At 44.1% G+C, this 23357-nt stretch overlaps 2 protein-coding genes across 3 annotated transcripts in view; one reads left to right on the top strand and one right to left on the bottom strand.

Annotated features, from left to right (window-relative positions):
- Positions 1–585: 585 nt before the first annotated feature.
- Positions 586–23357, bottom strand: part of LOC306917040 (transmembrane protein 163a) — a 48646-nt gene continuing 25874 nt past the window's right edge. The window contains exons 5-8 of the mRNA XM_079495160.1: positions 13492–13588; positions 2913–3024; positions 2251–2392; positions 586–1512 (exon numbers count right to left, since the gene is read on the bottom strand). Of these exons, the coding sequence (XP_079351286.1) occupies positions 1452–1512; positions 2251–2392; positions 2913–3024; positions 13492–13588 (412 nt within the window). The 3' untranslated portion in view covers positions 586–1451. The remainder of the gene's footprint in view (positions 1513–2250; positions 2393–2912; positions 3025–13491; positions 13589–23357) is intronic.
- The window catches only part of LOC306917038 (cyclin-T2-like), a 46744-nt gene continuing 42930 nt past the window's right edge, over positions 19544–23357 (top strand). For both annotated transcript variants that reach the window (XM_079495158.1, XM_079495156.1), the window contains exons 1-2: positions 19544–19650; positions 19960–20080. The gene's annotated coding sequence lies outside the window, so the exon portion shown is untranslated. The remainder of the gene's footprint in view (positions 19651–19959; positions 20081–23357) is intronic.

Raw genomic sequence — 23357 nt, 5'->3', positions numbered from 1 at the left:
TGTTCAAGAACGTTAAAAAACCAAAAAATAAAAATAAACACTCAAAACAACACATTTAAAAAAAGAAATAGGTGTCTCTGTGTGTAGCAATTAAGAAGTTCTGCAAATACAACACATGCAGCTGAGTTTGTCATTTTGTGCACACGGAAACTCACACTGTATTATGGTATACAGCACATGCTTGAACGTGTGCATACAGTAAACAGTACCTGTTTGTGCTTGTTTGTTTGTATGTGTGTTATTTGTGCTCTATCATTAATTGTCATCTATTGCCATATATACAGTATGATGTATATATTCATTTTTGATGAATTGAACATGGTGGACCCTGTTGTAAACAAGTGTAATGCTTAATTGGGTCGTCCACTCACAGTTAACAGCCTTTGTATTGAGTTTGTGCTTGAAATGTACTGTAATTCTGCAAACTGTTAATCAATATTTCAATCAATCAATCAAAGTATATACTATATACACACACACCTAGATGTCATGCTGCGTTTTAGTCACCGTATTCAAATCACATAATTCCAGTGTATAATCTTACTAAAAAACTGGATTTCTGTTTGCTACGTTGTGCTACTTTTATTGATTGTTTATTTATTGATGTGTGACACTGTTAACACCGGTAGCAACAGGCTGAGAGGACGGCCTTGAGGAATCACAGACAGGGGGGAAAGAAAAATAAACTGTACTGTTTAGTGTTACAGAGAATGAGGTGCAACGGAGGTATCGTACATGGACTCGGGGGTCTTATGAGGTGCAACGGAGGTATCGTACATGGACTCGGGGGTCTTACTCCTTCACCCCGGTGTCACTGTTCATGTCCTCATGGGCACTTGTACCCTTCTCTGTGGATCCATCCATCTCCTTCTGTGGCCACGCTGCGCTCTCAACAAGTCTCTCAAGCTCTCTCTCTCTACATATATATATTATTTCTCTTGCACGACTGAGTCAAGAAAAACACAAACACACACACACATCAACATCGGGCCTGTTCTACTTTCTTATAAAGAAAGACGAAACAATGCACACGAAACGACCAAAAAAAAAGTGTTGCAGTCAACGTGGCAGCCAGCGTTTAAACAATAATTTACAAATCCCTCGTCTGCATAGTTCTATGCAGAGGGACGTTCCCTTCTCTTGTAGCACAAAACCGTTTGCGCTCAGATCCATCGGGTCTTAAAACCTCCCCTGCTATACTCGGTACAGTCAGACTGCCCGTTCCTGTTCAAAAAGACAGATCAAATATAATACACACAGTGAACTGTAAACCGCTGCAGAAAAGGGGCCACCGTGAGTCTTTTACACCATCAGATACTTCTGTGGTTCTTCGGTTCCTTGGATCTACAGGATCACTGTAGGATAAAACTCTCCCAGTCAGTCTGCCAGCCCCAAAGCCATTTCACCTCGCCTCTCTCCGTCTCTCTCTCCTCTTCCTCTCTTGCGATCCCTCACTCGAAGCGCTCGTAGTTCCTGGTCTGTCGCACTCGAGGGACCATGTCCACCAGCAGCCTGCAGCAGAATAAGAACATGGAAATTTGTAAGTATCTTATGTAGATTCCTTTTCCGCCCTAAAAACCAGTACAGATTCGAACCAAACTTTTCTGCTGTATTTTGTCCTTGTTTGAACTCATCCTGTGTTAAGGAAAATGAATTAGTTCTACTGCTTCAACCCAGCAGATGGCTGCTCAGATGGCTTTTTTATTTTAAGCAATCTGAGAACCCAGCGGCAAAGAATAAAGGAAAAACAGCGTCCTCTTCAAGTCAACAGTCTGTCTCGAGAGACTAGGGTTTAAGTCTTCCTCAGGGACACTTTGACACACAGACTGCAGGAGAGCAAGAGACTAGGGTTTAAGTCTTCCTCAGGGACACTTTGACACATAGACTGCAGGAGAGCAAGAGCGTCAACCTGCCAACCTTCTGGCTCCCAGGCAGCCTCTCTACCCTCTCTGCTTAGAGCACACACAGCTAGGGTCGTATTCTAAAACAGCATGATCATTTGAAGAACATATTTTGGTAATCACAGAATCAGATCACCCTGCAGACACACTTTTTTTTCCAATTTTTTTATCCCACGATTTTGTAACCCATTTATTCACCCAGTGTCAATTATCTAATGTAATCCTGGGCGCTGTACACTCCCTCTGCCAACCTGGAGAGAACAACGAATGAACACGTTATTCTAACCAGTTCCTTTGCCCTCCATCAGGCGCCCCGGCTGGCCAGGGGGGGGAGCAGTTTCACACTTACTTGACTCCGTAGGCCAGGATGACCAGGCCTATGACCACTCCTATGGTCCCGTCCAGGTACCACACCTGGGGATTGTGCTTGAAGACCTCGGCACTGACGAGGATGGAGAAGCCCATGACGCCCCCCACCAAGGAGTTGAAACCTGCAGTGGTGGAAAAGGTGTTCACACTTAACTCATTCTGACCTGAGATCAGATTCTAAAAATGTCTTCTACATCCTGACAGTTTTCTGAAAAAGCTATGTTTCTATGTCAGTCGTTCTTCGATTTTTCAAAAATAGCAGACCTACAATCTCGTAGCGCGGTGGCGCGCTACGAGATTGTAGATATGGTATTTTTAAATAGCTAAAGCATAACATAATGCTAACACCAAAAGGGGTTCCCGCACAATATGGGTTAACTAAAGTAGTAAAGTATAAGTACAAAGGTTAGGTATTGGTATCAAAATGTACATGTACAAGTTTTTAAGTAATAAAGTATTAAAACGTAGTCTGATGGGTGGGCCGTGAACGCTTTCGCGATTTTTAAGTGGGCCCTGATCCAGACGGTTTTGGGAATTGCTGTGTTATAGAATAAACAATCGGCGCACTGTATGTGAGGGTGTGTGTGTGGGGGGGGGGGGGGGCTGGTCGGTGCTGCGTGCCCGTGTGTGCGTTTGACATACCGTCAGTAATGAGGGCTCGGCTGGTGAGCACCCTGCCGAGCATGAACTTGAATACAGCCAGTATGATACACACAATCCCACTGACGATGGACACACTGAACAAGAAGTCATCCTGAGAGAGAGACAGAGAGAGAGAAAGAATCAGTTACAGTAACATCAGTAACAATATCAGGAGACACAGAGTTTGAGTTACAATGCATCCAGAGACAAACATGCGTTTCTCTCAAACCTTGGAATTTCAAGGACCCCCATAACTCTGAAAGCGTGCAAATGGAACCAAATGGACCCATAAGGGTCCGTTCCATTTTGTACACTCTGAGAGGGACCCGAGGGTCCCTGGACCCCACTTTGAGAACCGTTGCTCAGAACCAAAACGATTAGCTTTTGATTGTGCATAATTGCCCGCTGAGGGTAGGATGACACTATTATTTCCCCTGCCGGGAATTGATAAAAGCTTTATCCTCTCCTAAATGCTCAACGGAAAACTCAGTGGGCAATTATCTGCGATCAAAAGATGAAGCAAATCCTACAATTAGGTGAGTTATCAGCACTGGAGAAAAATAAAACCTTAAAAAGGACTCCCACTCCCACTTGGAGGGATACTGGCTGAGAAGCAGTGGTGGTACTAAGTACATTTACTTAAGTACAATTTTGAGGTATTTGTACTTTACTTGAGTATTAAGATTTTCCAATACTTTTACTTCTACTCCACTACATCTCAGAGGCAAATATCGTACTTTAACTCCACTACATTTATTTGAAAACTTTTGTTACTAGATTATTATTACAAAACATACAGTAAACACTAAAGCCATATATCCATTTTGGCCATTTGAAAATTGCAGATCTACAAGCTCACAATGCGTTGCGGTGCGACGCATTGTGAGCTTGTAGATCTGCTATTTTCAAAAGATTTTTATACATTTGAAAACTCAAAATGGGACATTCTGCATAATGACTACTTTTACTTTTAGTGCTTTAAGTGGGGTCTGTACGCTTTTCTGACCAGTCATTGGTCCGACATGCGGAAAATTACCGGATTATGGTTGGCGAACATGTGTTAAGGTTGGCGAACATGTGTTAAGGTTGGCGAAACATGTGTATTTAACCACATTTTTGAATTCCGGACTTTTACTTGTAACGGAGTAGTTCTACATTGCAGTATTGATACTTTTACTTAAGTTAGAAATTGTGAGTGCTTTTTCCACCACTGCTGAGAAATGAGAAAGTTGCAGCATGCTGTGTTACTTATTTCTGCAGCAACATTAATATTGCACCAGGACCAGGACCTTGAAGCTGAGAGCGGAGAGCCAGAGAGCTGTGATGTTGACAAGGTTTACTGACATCAAAGCAGGAGATATACATTATACAGTAACAGTACACAGGCAGCCGTGAGATGATAGGAAAAAAATATCAAAACATCCATACTTGAGTCACGGTTATGGTACCGTAGGGACAAACGTTCAATACGGAAATCGAACGGAGACATTTTCCCAGTTTAAACGCGGATCAATCGGTGACCAGATCCACCCCCGTCAGCAATTTGGGGATCTGCTTTATGGATTGTATCCACATTTCAGTTCATCTGCCAGGAGGAAAATATCTGCCATAATACCTGTACTGACGCTGCACTTCACTTCACCTGTCACCTTACAGGCTGAATACAGTATACTGAAGCTGCACTTCACCGTCACCTTACAGGCTGAATACAGTATAACTCTAAATGCATGAATCAACTGATAATATTATTATCGCACTCCAGTGACCTTTTCGGACGGATTCAACTCGTTATCTCCCCAGCAGTTATTGGAGGCCCCAGACAGGGAGGGGTGGCATTTACACTTCCCCACAGGAAGAGGAAATGTGTGCATGCACATGTGATTGCACATGTATGCCCATACCACATGCACGTACACACACTCAAACTCAAACGTACCGCACTCACGTGCACACACGCTGATATCCACTTGCAATGCACATGACACACACCACACACAGCACACAGCCACGTGCGTGCCCGCAATGGGACCTAGCTGGCCAGAATTCTAAGGAGCTTCTTTGACATTTACACTTGGCAAAGGCAATATGAGCTACCCGTCCAGAATAATAGAGCCGTACTTTTAAGTGGCCTGTTGGCGCTTTAAAGGTCTGGTGAAAGTTTACATTTTTCTTATTTCTTTTTCTGAGCTCAATGTCACCCAAAAAACGGAACTTTGAACATTCCAGACCACAGAACACCCCAGACCACCACAAGGTTGTTTGGGTGTATAATTGAGATCATGAAACCTAAAAGAAAAACGAAAAATACAAATAAATGAAAATGAATGTCATGTAACCTTTAAAAGGGAACAGTCAGGTGAGGGGAGGGGGGAGCTCAACTGGTGTGCACATGGAGCTGGAGGTTGATTATTATATTATATTATTATATTATGTGTATCTACGTGTGTAATTCTGTTCAATAAAGATGTGGCAGAGTCGAGGGGTGAGTGTTGATTAGGATGTGAATCCTGCAGAGGCAGCAGGTAATGTAAACAAGGGTCACCATTAGCCCTGTTCCAGAACCAGGGCTATCTACAGGGTGGTAATGTTCTTGTACTTCCTGTCTGCCCTACTAGCATCTGTTTAACTCATAGTTCAGTCAGATAAGTCATGAATAGATTTAACCAATATGGTCTGTGGTTTTACTGTCTCGTCTCCCCACTCTGATTATTGTATAACCCTGGTCACCTGTGTCCTAATTTGCACCAGCCTATCCTGTCACCTGTGTCTAGTTAGTTTCCTGTCTTAATTCATAGCCCTCTTTGTCCTAGTGTGTTAGCCAGTATGTCTGAGAATCTGTGTGTTTACGCCCGGTGTTGGTACTTATCTGCACTGTTTAGTGATAACCATTAGATTAGTTAAATAAGAGACCTTTTGAGTTGAACTGCTTCCTTGCATTTGGGTTCTGCTTACCACTCATCCCCTCCCACCCCCATAGTGCAGCAACATGGACATGCTTCCTCGACAAACACAGCCACCGGTGGTGGGTGAGTATTGTTTTACATTAATTTGGTGCTTTTATCAATTACATCTGTGCAAACTATAGTTCTACAAAGCATTATTTGTCCAGTAAAAGCGAGTTATCTTTCTTGAGGCTGGAGAGCACGTTCCTTCTCTTGGTGAAGGCATTAAGGGCTGCGGTTCCGCTTGGCATTTAGAGACTCCTGACACTAATTAGGCCAAGAAGAAGAAGAAGACCGACTGAGCTGTCACTACGTCCACCAGGCAAACCGCTTCTCCTGCACGGCTGCACGCTCCCTTATGCACACCCCCCTCCCTCCCTCGCTCTCCCTGCTGTCTCATCTCTACGTCCTTTGTCTTCCCTTTCTCTCTATTTCCTCTTTATCTCTCTCTCTCTCTCTCTCTCTCTCTCTCTCTCTCTCTCTCTCACACTCTCCACAGCATGCCAAAGTAGCTGAGGTAGCTTATTAACATTTCATGAGAGAGAGAGAGAGAGAGAGAGAGAGAGAGAGAGAGAGAGAGAGAGAGAGAGAGAGAGAGAGAGAGAGAGAGAGAGAGAGAGAGAGAGATCATGCAGTGAGGAGAGATGAAAGACTATAGCTATTTATAGCTTGTACCCACTCCTGCCTGAACCCAAAAGAAGAAAAAACTGTTTGATATAACTTGTCTTATAGAAGAGAATGGGTCAGCACTGTCTGTAGGATGCTGACCCAATGCATCAGGATGACTCAATGCATCAGTAAATAACAGTATGAGTCAGAGATCCGGTTGACCCTAGCCTCGGTCCCAGCCTTACTCATCTGCGGAGAGAAAAGCCTGGTCACAATATAAGGCAGAGAGTGCATAGCCGGAAGTGTCCGTCAGATGTATTTCCCCTGGATACGATATTTTACGACCAATCACAACACTTGTTTCATGCACGGAGAATGTAAACAGATTTGTAAAGCATCAACGTCATTTCGTTGAGTGGTACTTCTGCCAAATTCCAGCGTGGCTTGACCCAATGCATCAGTAAATTACAGTATGAGAGATTCGGTTGACCCTTATATAAAACAATGGTGACCCAAAACCCACCAGAACGTTTTCAAACAGTACAAACTGGTTTCATGTTGGAAGTGTGTGATGGCATTTCGAGGCCTTTTAAAACACACACACACACACACACACACACACACACACACACACACACACACACACACACACACACACACACACACACACACACTTGGCTTGTGTTACAGTCCAAACCTGTTTTTATTACACATGCAAGTCAAGCTAAGAGGCAACAAGACACGACATCAGATCAATATAGGCAAGCATTAAGGTTTAAATGGTACACTCATTTTAATTTCTGTTTTAAATAATAAATAATAATAATTTATTTAACACTCCATATTTTGCTCTGTAGAGGCAAAGTCTTAAACATATATTGACTAGAGTTTGAAGTTATAAGAAGCATAGCCTTAAGATGATCCTCCCAGACTTTGTCTTTCATATTTCCTCGTCAGATCCACATTCTTGGTGGTGACACAAGTCTGTTCATATATGGGAGCCCATTACCATCGCCTAGCAACTGGGTGATGATTCTATTCCCAGAGGTGTGACTGCTTTGCTGCGTTGTCAGTCACACCTGAGAGTTGTGACATTCTTCCAAGATCCCTCTCTCACATGCACAGTATTGCACACTGCACGGAGACACATTCTGTACACCAGGGGCATTCTGTACACCACATGCACACTGCACTGAGACACATTCTGTACACCAGGGGTTCCCAAAGTGGAGTCCGGGGACCCCTAGGGGTCTTTGAGGGAGTTCCAGGGGGTCCCCAGCTAAATTATAGTTAGGAACCAAATGGACCCTTATGGGTCTGTAACTCAGAGAGTGTACAAATGGAACCAAATTGCACTCTCAGAGTTAAATTAACGTTGATTTTACAATATAAATTGGGGTCCCAGAGATGAGAGAGCAATGGCATTGAATACGGGACCGTAGCCAAATTCAGGTCAAACCGGTACTGCACTGAAGCGGACCAATTTGCTTTTCTCAAAACAAATAAAGGTCTGTAACTTCTGATAAACTTGTTTGTTTGAAGAATGTATCCCCGGCCTCACACCGCCATGCTGAATCTTTAGGTCAGTCATTTCATTAAAGTCTCGCTGGAGCTGCTCAACATTTCGTGCCGTATTACTGAAAGCAACCCTTATTGCCAATTTAAGAGGAGGCTTAGACTGTTTTCGCCCCTGATTATTTATTTGTCTATCTGTCTGTGAACAGCTCAATCTGCCGCACTGCTGGCCCTAACGGGGTGGAACTTGACATGCGCACTCCCAGTAGGCCAAATTTAAATCACATTCCAAGATGGTGATGTGCTTTGTTAACTAAAATAACCTGTCTTCGTTTGAGGCGTCATCACAAGCTGTCACCCGCTAAACTTCACACTCTCTCCTCAGATGATCTGCGACAGAACTCTCATCACACTCCCGCCTCCCACCCCGAATGACTGTTCACTGCACTGACATGGTTTTTGAATACATCTGTTCCACGCTTGATTTAACACACTCAAAAGCATAACATCCATACCACACCAGCCGTCCCCAGTTTTAACTTTTACTTTGAAAAAGGGCCGCCTGTTATTATGGAACTGTGTCCATATTCCATTTGTCTTTCCTCTGAGCATTATGGCCGCCGTACCAAATTGAACGAAACAGCCCGACGTTGCGGACCTCGCTTGTTGGCCATTCTTCGCCAACCATCACATCTCTTGCTGTCATTGTGCTATACTGTCAGAGGCTCTCATCAAACACGGCCGCCATTATGCGCATGTGGCCCCCAGGCCGCCAGTTGCCCATGTATGGTCTAAACCCCCACCATCAGACTGGTGTGGTAGTCCACGGCCATAATGCTGCTGCTCTGACAAAACTCTGCTCTGTCTAATCACTAATCAGCACAACTGATGATATTTCTAATGTGATTAATCCGTTGTCTTCTACCGTTGTCTGTCTGTCTTCTACATCCTGACAGTTTTCTGAAAAAGCTATGTTTCTATGTCAGCGGTTCTTTGATTTTTCAAAAATAGCAGACCTACAAGCTCGTAGCGCGCCACTCGGTTTTGTCTGAGGCAGAGCCTTAACATATGTTATCTGATTACCACTTTGGGCTCTCGCTGTGGGCCTGATATGGGCTCTCAGCGTTGGCAAGGCTCCTACTGTGCTACCGTCAGCAGTTGCCCTGCATGAGTCAAACTCTGACCACAAACGGCTCCTTTCACCATGTGAGAAACTGTGAATGTTGCTCACATGATGACGGTCAGTTGTGAACTGGTGACTCAAGCTGAGCGGAGATGCAGCCCAACTGCTGACCCATTGCGATCAGACATTGGGTCGTGTGATATATTTTCGTAATCATGTGGATTGGAATAAATACAGGAGGCTCTGTTATGCTGTGTTGCCCTCAATCCTGTGGTCATGTGTATTTACTGTACACAGTAAAATGTTAATTTATCCATTTATAACTCGATCCATCCAAATACTCATCCATTTGGTTATTTTACTATGTGTCTGTTTTTGGATCTGCTCTGCGAGGCCGGAGGCAGATTACCCATGAGTGGAAAATAAACATTTATCTTATCTTGACATACCCTGTCATATCGGCTCCACCAAAGATCGGTCTAATGATGACTCATCTGCTATTGTTGGGTTCCTTTCAAATGACACTCTGTTACTGTATGTCTTAACTAAATACAGCTGGTTTTGTTAGCCCAAAAGTGAACATTTGCTCAAATTCTGTCTCTCAGGAAGGCATTCATTTCTATCCATTGGAGCAAGTTTTGACAAGAGCCCTTATTGGAGCACCGCCCTGTTTTCCCAAGTTGATAACACACTGGATGGTGAAACAAATAGGTCACAGCAGGGGTTCTACAAGGGGACCCTAGCTCTAGGTTCGTCCCTTCAGTCCCTCGACTTTGCAGCGTGCAAAGCTATCACGTGCAGAGCTATCGTCCTACTCCTATCGAGGAGTAGGTCAATATGCCCTCCAGCAGTAGACAGAACTGCACTTTGCGGACAACATCACACTGCTCTCTGATAAGGGTGAGGGATCAGGCACAAGACCTGGTCCGCAAAGTGGAGGCTGAATGCAAAGACAAAGTCAGGTCAGGCTTCTGTCGAGAAGACGGAGGTTTTCACACCTGATAATGCGCCCCTGAAAGGTGAAGGATGTCAAGGATTTCAACTAAGTATCTTGGGTCTTGGCTCCTGGGTCAGCTCATCTGAGCAGGACGTCATGCTACAAAAGGCCAAGTCATGGAAGGAGACCCGAATGGGGATATGACATGGTGAGAGAGGTTTCAAATCTCCTTTTTCCTCGTCACCGTCTGGGCTGATTCACAGCCGCAAGTCAAGGACTGCTATGAGCAATGCTGCTACATCAGCATGTATTTGCAGCTGCATTTTGGAGGCGGTGGATTTAGCTCACTCATGCACTAATGATAGCATTAATAATGCACAAGCAAAATGAGAAAAATGTCAGGCTTCCAAGCTCTCTGTGAACTTTCCATCCTGAAGAAATTTGTTCTGTGAATCAAAGTCGTGATGCTATCAAGAACTAAACCTGATCAATCTCATCTTACATGGACATAGTTTGCAATGAGCCAGTACCAGTGTGATAAAAACAAAAACGTGATTTAATCTGTTTTTCTTGGACACCTAGAGATATTCTTACTGAACTAAGTATCAAAAATATTGAGCATAAATATCTATAAGCCTATTTGGCGTCAAGGCTCTGTCTCATTTAATTCATTTCCTGTAAGCCTGAGGATATTAGAAAAGATGAATGATCTGCCAAATAAATAGATATTTAAGGCAATGAAATAGACCCCCCCCCCCCCCCCCTCTCTAAGGGAATTGTATAGAAACATAGCCCACATACGGTAATATAACAGGTGGGTCATGGGGTGGTTTTGGGAGTGCAAAATACTAAGCTCAAACCAGCTGCAGAGCAATAAGGTAGCAAGATGCCAGAGCAGCAGCAACAATAATTAATAGTAAGCCAGGTTTAAATAGCTCGCCACAATTAGATGATGGTGGTCAGAGCATGTGACTGATCTCCTGATCAGGAGCTGCTCTGAGTTGTCTGTGTGAACTCGCTCCGAAGGCTTCGTATCATCTTTGGATGAGAGATTTTTAGAGATGGGCAAAATGGCAAGCGCTGCTTTTTCCTGTGAATGAAATCCTCCTTTAGGTGTAGACATGGAGCATAGCAGTGGTTTTCTGGACCCACTTAAAACTGGTGAATGATTCTTTTATTTTTTTTAATTCTGTTTATTGGTAAGCACACTTATTCAAACAATTGTACAAAAAACCTTTGATTCTGTGTATTTAATTATATGATGTACTACATTTAACAAATTAGCGTTTCGTTAATCTGTATAGAAAAAAGCACGTGCCCAGTGGAGGGGGTGTACCTTGTGGCCCAGCTGTAATTAAAGTGCAGTCCTTTGGATCTGATAAGGCTTGTAAACATTCATCTTAAAACTGACCAGCAGGAGCCGGTTGCAAGTGCAAGTGATTTGCTTGCCGGCCGTGCGCATAACTCGATCAAGAACGACACGTTTTGCGTTTGTGTGATTGAACTTGCGTGCATTCAGTTCAGCACACCGCCAGCACTATCGCCGCTGCTCCCATGGAGTTATAAGGCTGCTCCCATGGAGTTATAAGGCTGCTCCCATGGAGTTATAAGGCTGCTCCCATGGAGTTATAAGGCTGCTCCCATGGAGTTATAAGGCTGCTCCCATGGAGTTATAAGGCTGCTGACGCTGGATCTGCTAGTTTTGAATCTCCTCCCCACCGAGTGGTTAAGAAACTGCTGGACCTGGGCCGTGGCTCAGCCGTCCAGGCACCTTGGCTGGTAATCCAGTCTGGCAGTGTGCCGCGGGTTCGAATCCCGATCCCGACGGCCTTTACTGCATGTAAAGGCCTCTCCCCATTTCCTGTCAGCCTACTGTCTGTCCCTCCATAAAAAATATATAAAAATAAAAGGCAAAAGCCACAAAAAAAACATTAAAAAAAAAGAAACTGCTGGACGATCAAAAACACTAGCTGGGGTGTGTTGCGTTACATTGAAATCGGTGACCTATGAATACGGTTTGGACGGCTGTACCTATTTGAAATGGTCTCGCACTGTTGCACAGGGACCCTGCAAGCTGCGGGCCCTCTGGCTGAAGTAAATTCCATTGTTAATCCGGGCCTGAGTTTATATGGTTTGTCAGGGCGCCTGTCAGCAGGGGTGTTGAACTGTGAGGAATGTGCATGTGCCAGGTGGTCCTCCCCAGTGAAACTCGTCCCTGGCAGGAGAGAGAATCGGCTGGCCATTCCATGTGTATTGGAGGAGGCATACATGTGCAGTCTTGAATAAAAACTAAAAGAACCTTTTGACCTTTTTAAATGTCATATCCAAACTGAACCAGCTGTAAGCTGCTATATGCCGCCAACCAATCAAATGGTTGGAGTTATTTTCAATAAGTAAAAGTCCAAACCGTGATGAGCAGTCATGTCTGTCCACTAGAAGAGTTGTGGCCTTTCTTTCCAGAATGTGAACAGTGAACACTATGCTTAATGTTCATGTAACAAATATTCTTGCCAAAGTCCTAGACAAAATGTATTTAAGAAATTAATTCTTTATTGAGCAAGAAAAGACGGTATGCAGGTGTTTTATTTTTTTACTTGTTACGGCTGCTCTGCCAACGCACCTGTCGCTGAGCTTTTAATCACCTGTCGCTGAGCTTTTAATCTGGTGTGTAAAAGATATCACCTGATCCAAAGTCCTAGTCCTGAAATGTTTATTTACTCTAGTTCTTCTTCTTTCTTCTCTTCTCTCAGATACACTGTAATTCAGTTGTGAAACCCAGTTTATTGGGTCTATTCCAAACAGTGGAGAAAGGTTTGGCTTTGTTCGGATGGTAGTATCAAATGGCATCAGCCAGTATCACATTATAGTGCTGTTAAAAGACATTTCAGAGAAACTTTATAAACTTTTTTCATGCATTTTTTAGTTGTTTTTAGTTTTGTTTTTAAATCAAATAGCGACACATTGTTTTGGTCTTGGCAAGGGCTGTGAATGATAAAAGGGCTGATATGAGAGATTATCAGCCCTAGGGTGATTGTATCAACGGGCAATTGTAAGTCGCTTTGGATAAAAGCGTCTGCTAAATGACTGTAATGTAATGTAATGTAATGCATAGGAATGAAAACACGCTGCGTATCAACAAGGGCGTGGCCCGCCATGCAGCAGCTGCTGCCACGCTGTCAGCTATTTTGATCAATCGCCAAGAAAAGAATCAATAGTTGCAGGCACAGCCTATACTGCCCATACTGTCAGGCTATTGGTTTATGGGTATGTGATGAACAAATGATCAATATGACAATCTATATAGTATAATATAGTGTGCATGTTATCCCAGAGAGCTGTCAGTGTTGTTATAGAAAGACCAGAAAGGACAAGAAGATAAAAATGAAATAAAAAATATTTTGAAGATCAAAGCCTGCAGGGTATTGTTCTGGAGAAGGGGCGTTAGGGTCTTACCACTTCAGGTAGCAGTCCGGTGGCCAGGTCGTGGATGGCCTTACCCAGGATGCACAGCGAGGACAGGATGAAGACGACACCCAGAATCACACAGGCTCTGTGGGGGTGGGGTTGGGAGGACAGAGAGAGAGAGAGACAAGTAAGACGCGTAAACGCGGGAAGCGAACAAAGCTGTTGTGGCAGTCTGACACACACACACACACACACCAATTTCAGTTGCCCTCTGGTGGCGGGCGGGTGGTGTTACAGCGTGACACACAGACACAGACAGACAGTTTTGGCCAGCTTCTATAGTTAGTGCTCACTTTGTTCACAAACAGGGTTTTCAACTGATTGTGAACGAGGGACCACCACCCTGACTTAGAATCAACCTGGGGACCACTGCTGTGTTGGGTTTGGACATGGGCTAAGATTAGTTATTTTGTAACACTTGCTATGCATCCCATGTGTGTGCATCGCACTGTTTCTCAACCAATGTTCCACGGACTACTACTAATTTCCTAATAATAATGACTCAACCAGACAATCCGGTGCACTTCCCCCTCTTGAGATTCTAATTCCCTTTTTTCTGTTGAATTTCTTGACCTCTCACTTGTCAGTAAATGACAAGTGAGACAGCACTTTTTAGACTTAGATAGCATTTGAAACAGACTTATAGCATGTCATGTAGACAGCACAATAATTGCATTGTATATAGTCATAGCACATCATAGTAGCCTACATATGTATAGCATAGTATAGTATATATGTATAGTTAATATGTATAGTGTCATTATATAGATATGTTCTAGTTACGTTCTTAGCTTACGCATGTTTCTTGATAAATGCATTTTATATATGTGATGTATTCCCATACTTTTGTTCCTGCCTAATGTAAGTCGCTCTGGATTAAGAGCGTCTGCTAAATGCCTAAATTGTAAATTGTAAATTGACTACATGGACGGTTGGTCATCATAGGTCACCAGATCATTCAGTTCACAGTTTCTCAACTACTGGAAAGAAAATTAAAAAAAATCAACATATCAAACAAATGATTAAATGCATGGTCACGATCTGTGACGTGTTATGTTTTCTTGTGTACGCTGTTCTTGGTTTTTGTTATTGTTTTACCTTTCTGTTGTGTTCCTGTGATTTTGAAGTATTGTATTTTCCTTGTTTCTTAGTTGCAGTTTTGCTTTACACTGTGAACCTTTATTTTGTAGTCTTGTTTTGTGCCTTCCTGTCTGCCCCTGTAGTTCTGTTCCTGTCTTGTCTCACTAGTCCTGTGATTGCCAGTGTTTCCACCTGTGTCCCCTTAGTTCCCCAGCCTATCCCAGTGTTGATTGTCAGTGGTGTTCACCTGTGTCTAGTTATCCCTTGTCTGTAAGTATGCCCTTGTGTTTTCCATTCCTTGTTCGTTCATAAATTGTAAGTCAGTGGTTTTTTTGCTCCTCGTGATTTTCCATGTTCCTAGTGTTTCCCCTTGCTCCTAGTTTTTCCTTGTTTCCTCGTGTTCCAGTGTATGTTCCTGATCTCCTGTTTTTAGTTAATAAACCCCCCTTGTATTCGACCTGCCTGTCCTCTGCCTTTGTCTGCGCTTGGGTCCAACACCTGCCTGTCCTGAACCGTGACACAACCGTGAAACAAATGATTAAATGCATGGTCATGGACCACATGCAATACCTCCACGGACCACCAGTGGTCCGAGGACCACCTGTTGAAAACACCTGCGATAGAGGAAAGAAGCTTTGAAACCACTTGAACCCTAGCATCCGTATTCTGAACCCTAGCATCCCTATTCTGAACCCTAGCATCCCTATTTCTGCCAAAAGAAATAGCCGCTCTACAAGCTCACACAATTCCTGTTTCCATCATTTCAAGGTTCTGGGTGTTTTATTGTGACACACATCTACTCAGCCTCTCCTCCATGGCTTTGACTTTAACATAACGATAGGTTTAAATCCCCTCTCCCCCTTTTGTACAGTGCATGTATAAATCATGAAAGAAAGATTTATTTTACAAAAAAGAAGAGAAACGGAGAACAACTGGAGAGAGAGAGAGAGAGCAGGGTGCCTTCATATGAACAGCTGGGCAAAGTGGGTAGCCGTTTCCAAATGGCTCTGTTCACTCTCTGTCACTGTCTTCAACCTCTCTGTCACTGTCTTCAACCTCTCTGTCACTGTCTTCAACCTCTGTCACTGTCTTCAACCTCTCTGTCACTGTCTTCAACCTCTCTGTCACTGTCTTCAACCTCTCTGTCACTGTCTTCAACCTCTCTGTCACTGTCTTCAACCTCTCTGTCACTGTCTTCAACCTCTCTGTCACTGTCTTCAACCTCTCTGTCACTGTCTTCAACCTCTCCGTCACTGTCTTCAACCTCTCCGTCACTGTCTTCAACCTCTCTGTCAATCTGCAGATCAGCTCTTGTTGGCAAGCGACATATAAAGTAGGCATTAGTAAACTAGGCATTACCCTCTCACTGTCTGACAACCTGTCTGACAACCTGTCTGACTCCCTCCCTGTCTGTCTGTCTGTCTGTCTGTCTGTCTGTCTGTCTGTCTGTCTGTCGTCTCTCTCCCTCTGTGGATGTTGTCTGATGTTCTCAGAGGGGCTGTTCAGAAGAGGCAGGTTTACTTTAAACTCCAATTAACTGAGTCTGCAGGGAGATACAACAACTACAGCATCTGTGCTGGTCATGCATGGTCTGTGCGTGCATGCGTGTGTGTGAGTGTGTGTGTGTGAGTGCGTGCATGCGTGTGTGTAAGGGCTATGCTGGAGAGTCAACTCGGTGGTGCCCTGGGCTTTGGTCAGAATGTAACCACGGCAACACCCAATTGGAGAGAGAGGACGTCAATGGGGGCTGTTCAACACACACACGCACACACACACACACACACACACACACACACACACACACACACACACACACACACACACACACACACACGACAAACTAATCATTTTACTGTTGCTTTCACTTAGACACCAAAATAGAGGCACACAACCACAGTACACACAGAGACACACAGCTCAGCACCGCAACGCACAACATTAGACAAATAGAAAGCAAGCAGGCAGTGGACACGTCATCCATCATTCAGGGTTAGGGTAACCCTCATCCAGCATGTTGTAGGCAGGATGTATTATTCAACAGAAGTGTTGCCACTTCTCTGCCAGCGTTTCACAATGAATGTTGAATCTCTGCAGTTGATTCTTAACCACTGAGACCAGATTATACAATATTCAGTTTTCTGTATCAGTGGTTCCCATCCGAAAATATGTTGTTCCAGGGACCCCTGAGTTAAAAACATATGTTTCTGTATCAGTGGTTCCCATCTGAAAATATGTTGTTCCAGGGACCCCTGAGTTAAAAACATATGTTTCTGTATCAGTGGTTCCCATCTGAAAATATGTTGTTCCAGGGACCCCTGAGTTAAAAACATATGTTTCTGTATCAGTGGTTCCCATCTGAAAATATGTTGTTCCAGGGACCCCTGAGTTAAAAACATATGTTTCTGTATCAGTGGTTCCCATCTGAAAATATGTTGTTCCAGGGACCCCTGAGTTAAAAACATATGTTTCTGTATCAGTGGTTCCCATCTGAAAATATGTTGTTCCAGGGACCCCTGAGTTAAAAACATATGTTTCTGTATCAGTGGTTCCCATCTGAAAATATGTTGTTCCAGGGACCCCTGAGTTAAAAACATATGTTTCTGTATCAGTGGTTCCCATCTGAAAATATGCTGTTCCAGGGAGCCCTGAGTTAAAAACGTTCACTGGAAAGGAATATGTATTCAAAGATTTGTGCCACATTTTCAATATTTCTCAAAAAAAGCAGATCTACAAGACTGGTTAAAAGGTGACGCCGATGCGTCCTCAGGTCTTAATGGGTTAACCACTTTCAGCCTGGCCTCTATATTTGACAATACCATTATACATCTTGTCCCAGGATGTGCAGGCATAATCGTGATCATCATGATATTCTAGCAAGAAATTGTACATTTTGATTTTGATTGAACTTTGAAATAACGATACAGTGCCAAGCCGATATGGAGCCAAAAGTAAGCAACGCGGTTTCCTTGGCTGTAACTTCAGAGTCACCTGATGCACGTGCATGCCTGCACACATGATCACTGACACTTGATGTCTGTAAGTGAACGCAACAGGAAAATGATTAGCGCGCGCGTGTGTGTGTGTGTGTGTGTGTGTGCGAGTGCGTGCGCATGTTTGTGCACGTCTCACGGCCAGGCTACAGATATCTGGTGGTATCCTAGGCACGTGCGTCGTGCACAAGTTGGTTATGAGGACAGTTAGCAAGGTACTGCTTATTATTGGAAGCCGCTCGCTCAATTTGGAAGAGGTGTTGTTTCCTTTATCCATGATTGATCTGCTGTGTCAACTGTATTACAGTAAATGTAACAATGTTCTGCCGTCAAGGGACTTTGTAACTGGCTGTTTTCCTATATTGTCTGACTCTGACCGCATTGGCAGTCCTTCTTTTTGTACAAGGCATCCTACTCCTGTTTATGTGCACATAAATACATATTTCAAATGTGTGCCTGACATCCTTGCAGAGAGGAAACAACAAAACAACAACAAAGCCCTCTGGTGAAGCCAATTACCAGCTAAGCTAACAAGTGTCTGTGTCCTTCTGCAAACATGGCAATTAGCTGCCACAGTGACAGCATCTTAATGAAAACTCATCTCTGCTATGCAGGCAGCAACAATAATTAGAGGGGTCCTTCGTCGACCCTTTGAAGGCAACACTGATCCTCCTGCATTTATCACTATGATCTCGCATTAAGCCATTCTGGGCGGGAAGCCCTTTTGGTGTTTTAAACATTATGTTATAATTTTGCTATTGAAAAATAGCAGATCTACAAGCTCGTAGCGCGCCACCGAGTGGCGCGCTACGAGCTTGTAGGTCTGCTATTTTTGAAAAATCGTGAAAATGTGGCACAAATCTTTGAATATATATTCTTTCAGAGTGAACGTTTTTAACTCGAATCTTTGTTTCTGGGAGGTCACTGGAACAACATATTTTCAGACGGGTGTCGGCGGCCAATTACATATATTTTTGGGGGTTCTTGACATGAAACAGATTGAGAACCACTGACATAGAAACATGGGTTTTTCAGAAACCTTTCAGCATTTAGAAGACATTTTTGTAGAATCGTTCCCAGGTCAAAATGGGTTAAGACACAAAGACCCGGTCATTAGCCTTAATGAGTTGATGAATGGTCTGTGATCATCATTATGTATATCATACAATGATGCGGTTTGTATTGAATGAGGCTTCATGTCGTTCATTGTACTGTTCAGTCATTTTATGGAGCTGAATGCAGGTTGAATCACACAGAATAAATACTGTTCGTGTTCAGTCATTTTATGGAGCTGAATGCAGGTTGAATCACACAGAATAAAATCCTCTGTGTTTATTTTACTCCGTGGAAAAAATGGAGCCGCAATCGATATGAAGCTCAACATCAATACATGATAATCTGGACCATGGGATGACATAAACCCATAGAGTATATATATAATAGAGACTGAACTGGCGCGAAGCTCCGCCCCCCCAGCTATTCATGTCAGTGGAAGTTGCTCAGTGGCGTTTTGAAGCACCCGGAAGACTGCCGGAAGTACCGTCTTAGAACGTCTACTTCCGCATTTGACCACCAAATTTTGGTGGTCAAATGCGGAAGTGCAACCGAGCGCTCAATGTTAAAGCCCAGCTGCACGGGGTTTCCCGGTCATGAATCCACGGGTCCGCCTGTAGTCCCTGCTCCTACCACTAGGGAGGAGAGCTTCAACGTTGGAAAGCCTGCCTGCCCCCTTGCATAAACCCTCTCTCGCTGTCTCTCTATTTGCTGTCTTTGTGTCAACATCCAGGTGTGTGCGTTTGTGCATGTGTGCGTGTGTGCGTGCGTGTACATGCGTGTGTGCATGAACCTATGTGTGACTGTGAATGAATGTTGTCTTAATGATGTGTACCCCCAGCCCGGTCACGATTCTGTCACAATGCTGCATTACATTCATTTGTTGCCTGTTCTGTGTATTCCTGTGGGTGGGGGATTCCTCAACTGGCAATCAGCAGTCATTACACTAGTCACAGCAATTAGCAACCAGTCACAGCTTGGTTGAAGCAGTGTCAGTTTGCAGACAGGTGAAATGGAGCTGCAGGTCAGTACAGAGAACTACTTGAACCTCAGGCAGCATCCATCATATTCTGGGGGAAACATTCGTCAGAAATACAAGCTCACAACGCGCCTCGCTGTGATGTGTTGTGAGCTTGTAGATTTGCTATTTTTGGCTGAGATTTGGTGTAGATTGAAAAAAAGAACACACCCAGTACAGTAACTCGACTCGGGTCAGATATATACAGTAATTATGTTCAATGGTTTGGTTGTTAAGCTGTCTCGTTCAATCTGTCATTTAGTTAATACATTTTACATACTTGCATTTTACAAGTGGCCTTCATGTCATACACAGGCTACAAGTTCCCTGACTGAGGAGTTCTGGTGTGTGTGTAAAGATGATGATTAGCCAACTTGGAGTGATTTCCATTCTCTTCACCGCTACTCTGGACAACAGCTCTTCTTGTCCTGCCAGGGTGGGTAGGCAATGACTGAATACTGACTGCTTAACCTGGGCTTGAGTGAAAGAGTGAAGGGCTGATCTGGCCGCTTTATTGATTGTGTTAGTGAATAGATGTCTCCATACTGTGACAGGCCATACTGTGTGAATGTTTGTTTTCCTTCCTATGCTTTCAATACATGGTACCAGTTCTAACTGCAATACAAGCCTCGGGTGTTCTTTCAAGTGTCATCAGAGGGTGCATATGTTTGTTCGACATACTAAAGTCCGACTTCAACAGGCATTAGTTCCACAACACAGTTGCGCTGCCAGTTACAACTAACCTGTGCTGCAGGTTAAAACTCACCCGTGGCTCCCAACATGCACAGAAGGTTAAAACTAACCCATGGCAGGTTAAAAATAACCTGTGGCTCCCAACATGCGTGGCAGGTTACAACTAACCCATGGCAGGTTCAAACTAACCTGTGGCTTTCTTCCTGTGAGTTTAGGGTTGGGTTTTGGGTAGGGTGTCAGACTCATGACCATAGGACACTTAGTACGTCGGACCAAACACATGCACCCATCATCAGTGCAGTTTGTCTCTATTTTAAACCTATCTTCTGTATGTAGTAGCTAGTCCAGTAAGCGTAATAATGTGCTACAGATCTGGTGTTTATGTGTGGAGTGGGAGTAATTTATCAGGGGTGTTTCTATGTGCATGTGTTCCTGTGTGTGTGTGTGTGTGTGTGTGTGTGTGTGTATATATACGTGCGTGCAATGTGCATCTGTGTGTGTGAGACTAAAACATTCCTTCCCTACAAGAAGATGTTTCCCTTGAGCTCAGCTACATGTGTTTACTGGAGTGGATTCCCTTTAGGATGCCCGTGTTTGCTGTGTGACTATAGTGACCATAGACATATACAGTAACGGTATATGGTCACTATAGTGACCATAGACATATACAGTAACGGTATATGGTCACTATAGTGACCATAGACATATACAGTAAAGGTATATGGTCACTATAGTGACCATAGACATATACAGTAACGGTATATGGTCACTATAGTGACCATAGACATATACAGTAAAGGTATATGGTCACTATAGTGACCATAGACATATACAGTAAAGGTATATGGTCACTATAGTGACCATAGACATATACAGTAAAGGTTCTGGGGCGTCTGTATCTCGAGGGAAGGCGACATGGAGGCAAGCTTTCCCGAGATTCCTTGCGAAGCATAAAGTGGAAGCAAAGTGGAAGCTTTCGGTAAGCGGACGTTCGGTGGCCAATCGGAGGCGTGACTCCCCCTTTCTCAGCGGCACTTGCTTTTGCAATGTAAATGGAAGTCCCGGAAAAGACGTGCTGTGATTGGCCAGTAGTTACTTGAGTGGCAGGGACGCGTGATTATGAATCCCACCAACGTTCTAGGGTAGACCCGCCTCCCCATGTGTCTGATTGGCTCCCGGGAAGGCATAGTTTTACTGAGGTTAGGCCGTTCGGGTTAGGTTTAGGGGGGTGCATTCTTAGTTTAGACTAGTCATTGGTTAGACATGGGTTAAGGTTAGGTTTAGGTGTGCTGCCCTGTGGGAGGTTAGGTTTAGGGTGAGGGTTTGAGATAGTTGTAAGAGTAATGACTGGTCGCAAAAACGAGAACTGTCAATCACAACGACTACTGGCCAATCACAGCAGGGCTTTCCTAGAACTGTGGTGGGATACATAACGTGGCAGGGACGCAGCGTGCCTTCAGCACTTCCGCTTGACTTCCTCCTCCTGTTGGAGGCGGGTCGCTCCAACGAACTGCAGCGACCAATGAGGCATCTATATTTGTTTATATATATGATAGTGATGCCGTTCTTACGGCCCGAGTATGGGAAAGCATTGCGGACTTCCCATTGGCTTAAAGGACAGCCAATGAAGAGCGATTTTTGTAAAAAGTCACTACTAGCGTAGCGGCGACTGAACAGAGCGGCCTGTGTGTAAAGTACAGAGCCAACACAGGTCCAATTATGTCTAGAGGGTTTAAGTGCTTTATCACATGAACCTGTTACCCTAGCATTCCTATCTGGGCAGGTCATAACGGGTGAGCATTCGCCGAACGTAGATGAACATTTGCCGAAAATAGCAGCTCTTGAGGTCTTGTAGATCTACTAGGCTACTGTATATAGAGAGTCTGTGTAGAGGGGAAAAAAGAAAGGGGGTGGGGGACCACCTGGGGGACCACCTGGTGACTAGACAGAGATAGGCTTACTTTTCATCACTCAGACATTTTATGTCTATTTAACAGGAACTGACGAGCACGCACACGCACACACACACACACAGGTGTACACAGTTAACAGAGACCCACACTCGCCTGTATACACCCACCCACACACACACACACACACACACACAGGCACACGGCTCGATTATGGTGCAGGTAGAGATAAGACGCGAGACGTCTGTCTGCTATGTGTCCCTGTGGAGCGCCACTGACAGACATGAAGAGACGCTCTGTCTTGACACTAGTCACACTACACAGCACAGGACAAAGACCACACTCTCCTCTCTCACACACGCACGCACGCACACACACACACACACACACACACACACTGTGAGACACGCACACCGTCTATTTACAATTTAGGCATTTAGCAGTCGCTCTTGTCCAGAGCGACTTACAAAGTGCAAGATGGGAGTAAAAGTCATGAACGGTATAGTCCACAAAGGACAGGCTAAACAGGTAATTACAATGCTGTAAGAAAACAATTAGCCACCTGGTCTAAGGGGTTCCTATTCTGGGAATGTCATTATAGGCAAACCATGTTCTAAACGTTTGATGGTTTTACTATACAGCATTTGATTCCGTGTTAAAAAAATATTGGGGAGGAGGGGGTAGAGAGAGAGAGGATGCGTAGCATGGATGTGCAAAGCCTATGATGCTACATGTGAGGGCCGAACCTGTAATATATAACGGGTGTCCCCTGTGGCACAGCCGTTATGCGATACTCAGCCAATCACAACGCAGCATGACACACCTTCCAGCCAATCACTGCTCAATAAATAAACACATTTCGTCGACACAATAACTAAAATGATTAGATAAAGATGATTAGTTAGATAGTCCAAACCATCTCGGGGATATGACATACCCAATCCCTACCTCTCTCTCCCCCCTCCCTCCCTCTCTCTCTTGGCTCCCTCTCTCTCCCTTCTGTCTCTCTCCCCCCTCTATCTGCCACTTGTATAACGGCCGTCCTAATTTTGGCGCCTCTTCCTTTATGCTGTCGTCCTCAATTTAGCGTTCGACGACATGACGTACCTT

The sequence above is a fragment of the Electrona antarctica genome (assembly GCF_951216825.1).
Source record: "Electrona antarctica genome assembly, chromosome: 24".
NCBI classification, from domain to species: domain Eukaryota; kingdom Metazoa; phylum Chordata; class Actinopteri; order Myctophiformes; family Myctophidae; genus Electrona; species Electrona antarctica.
Note: the sequence above shows the minus strand (reverse complement) of the source record. Positions and strands in the feature narration are given on the sequence as shown.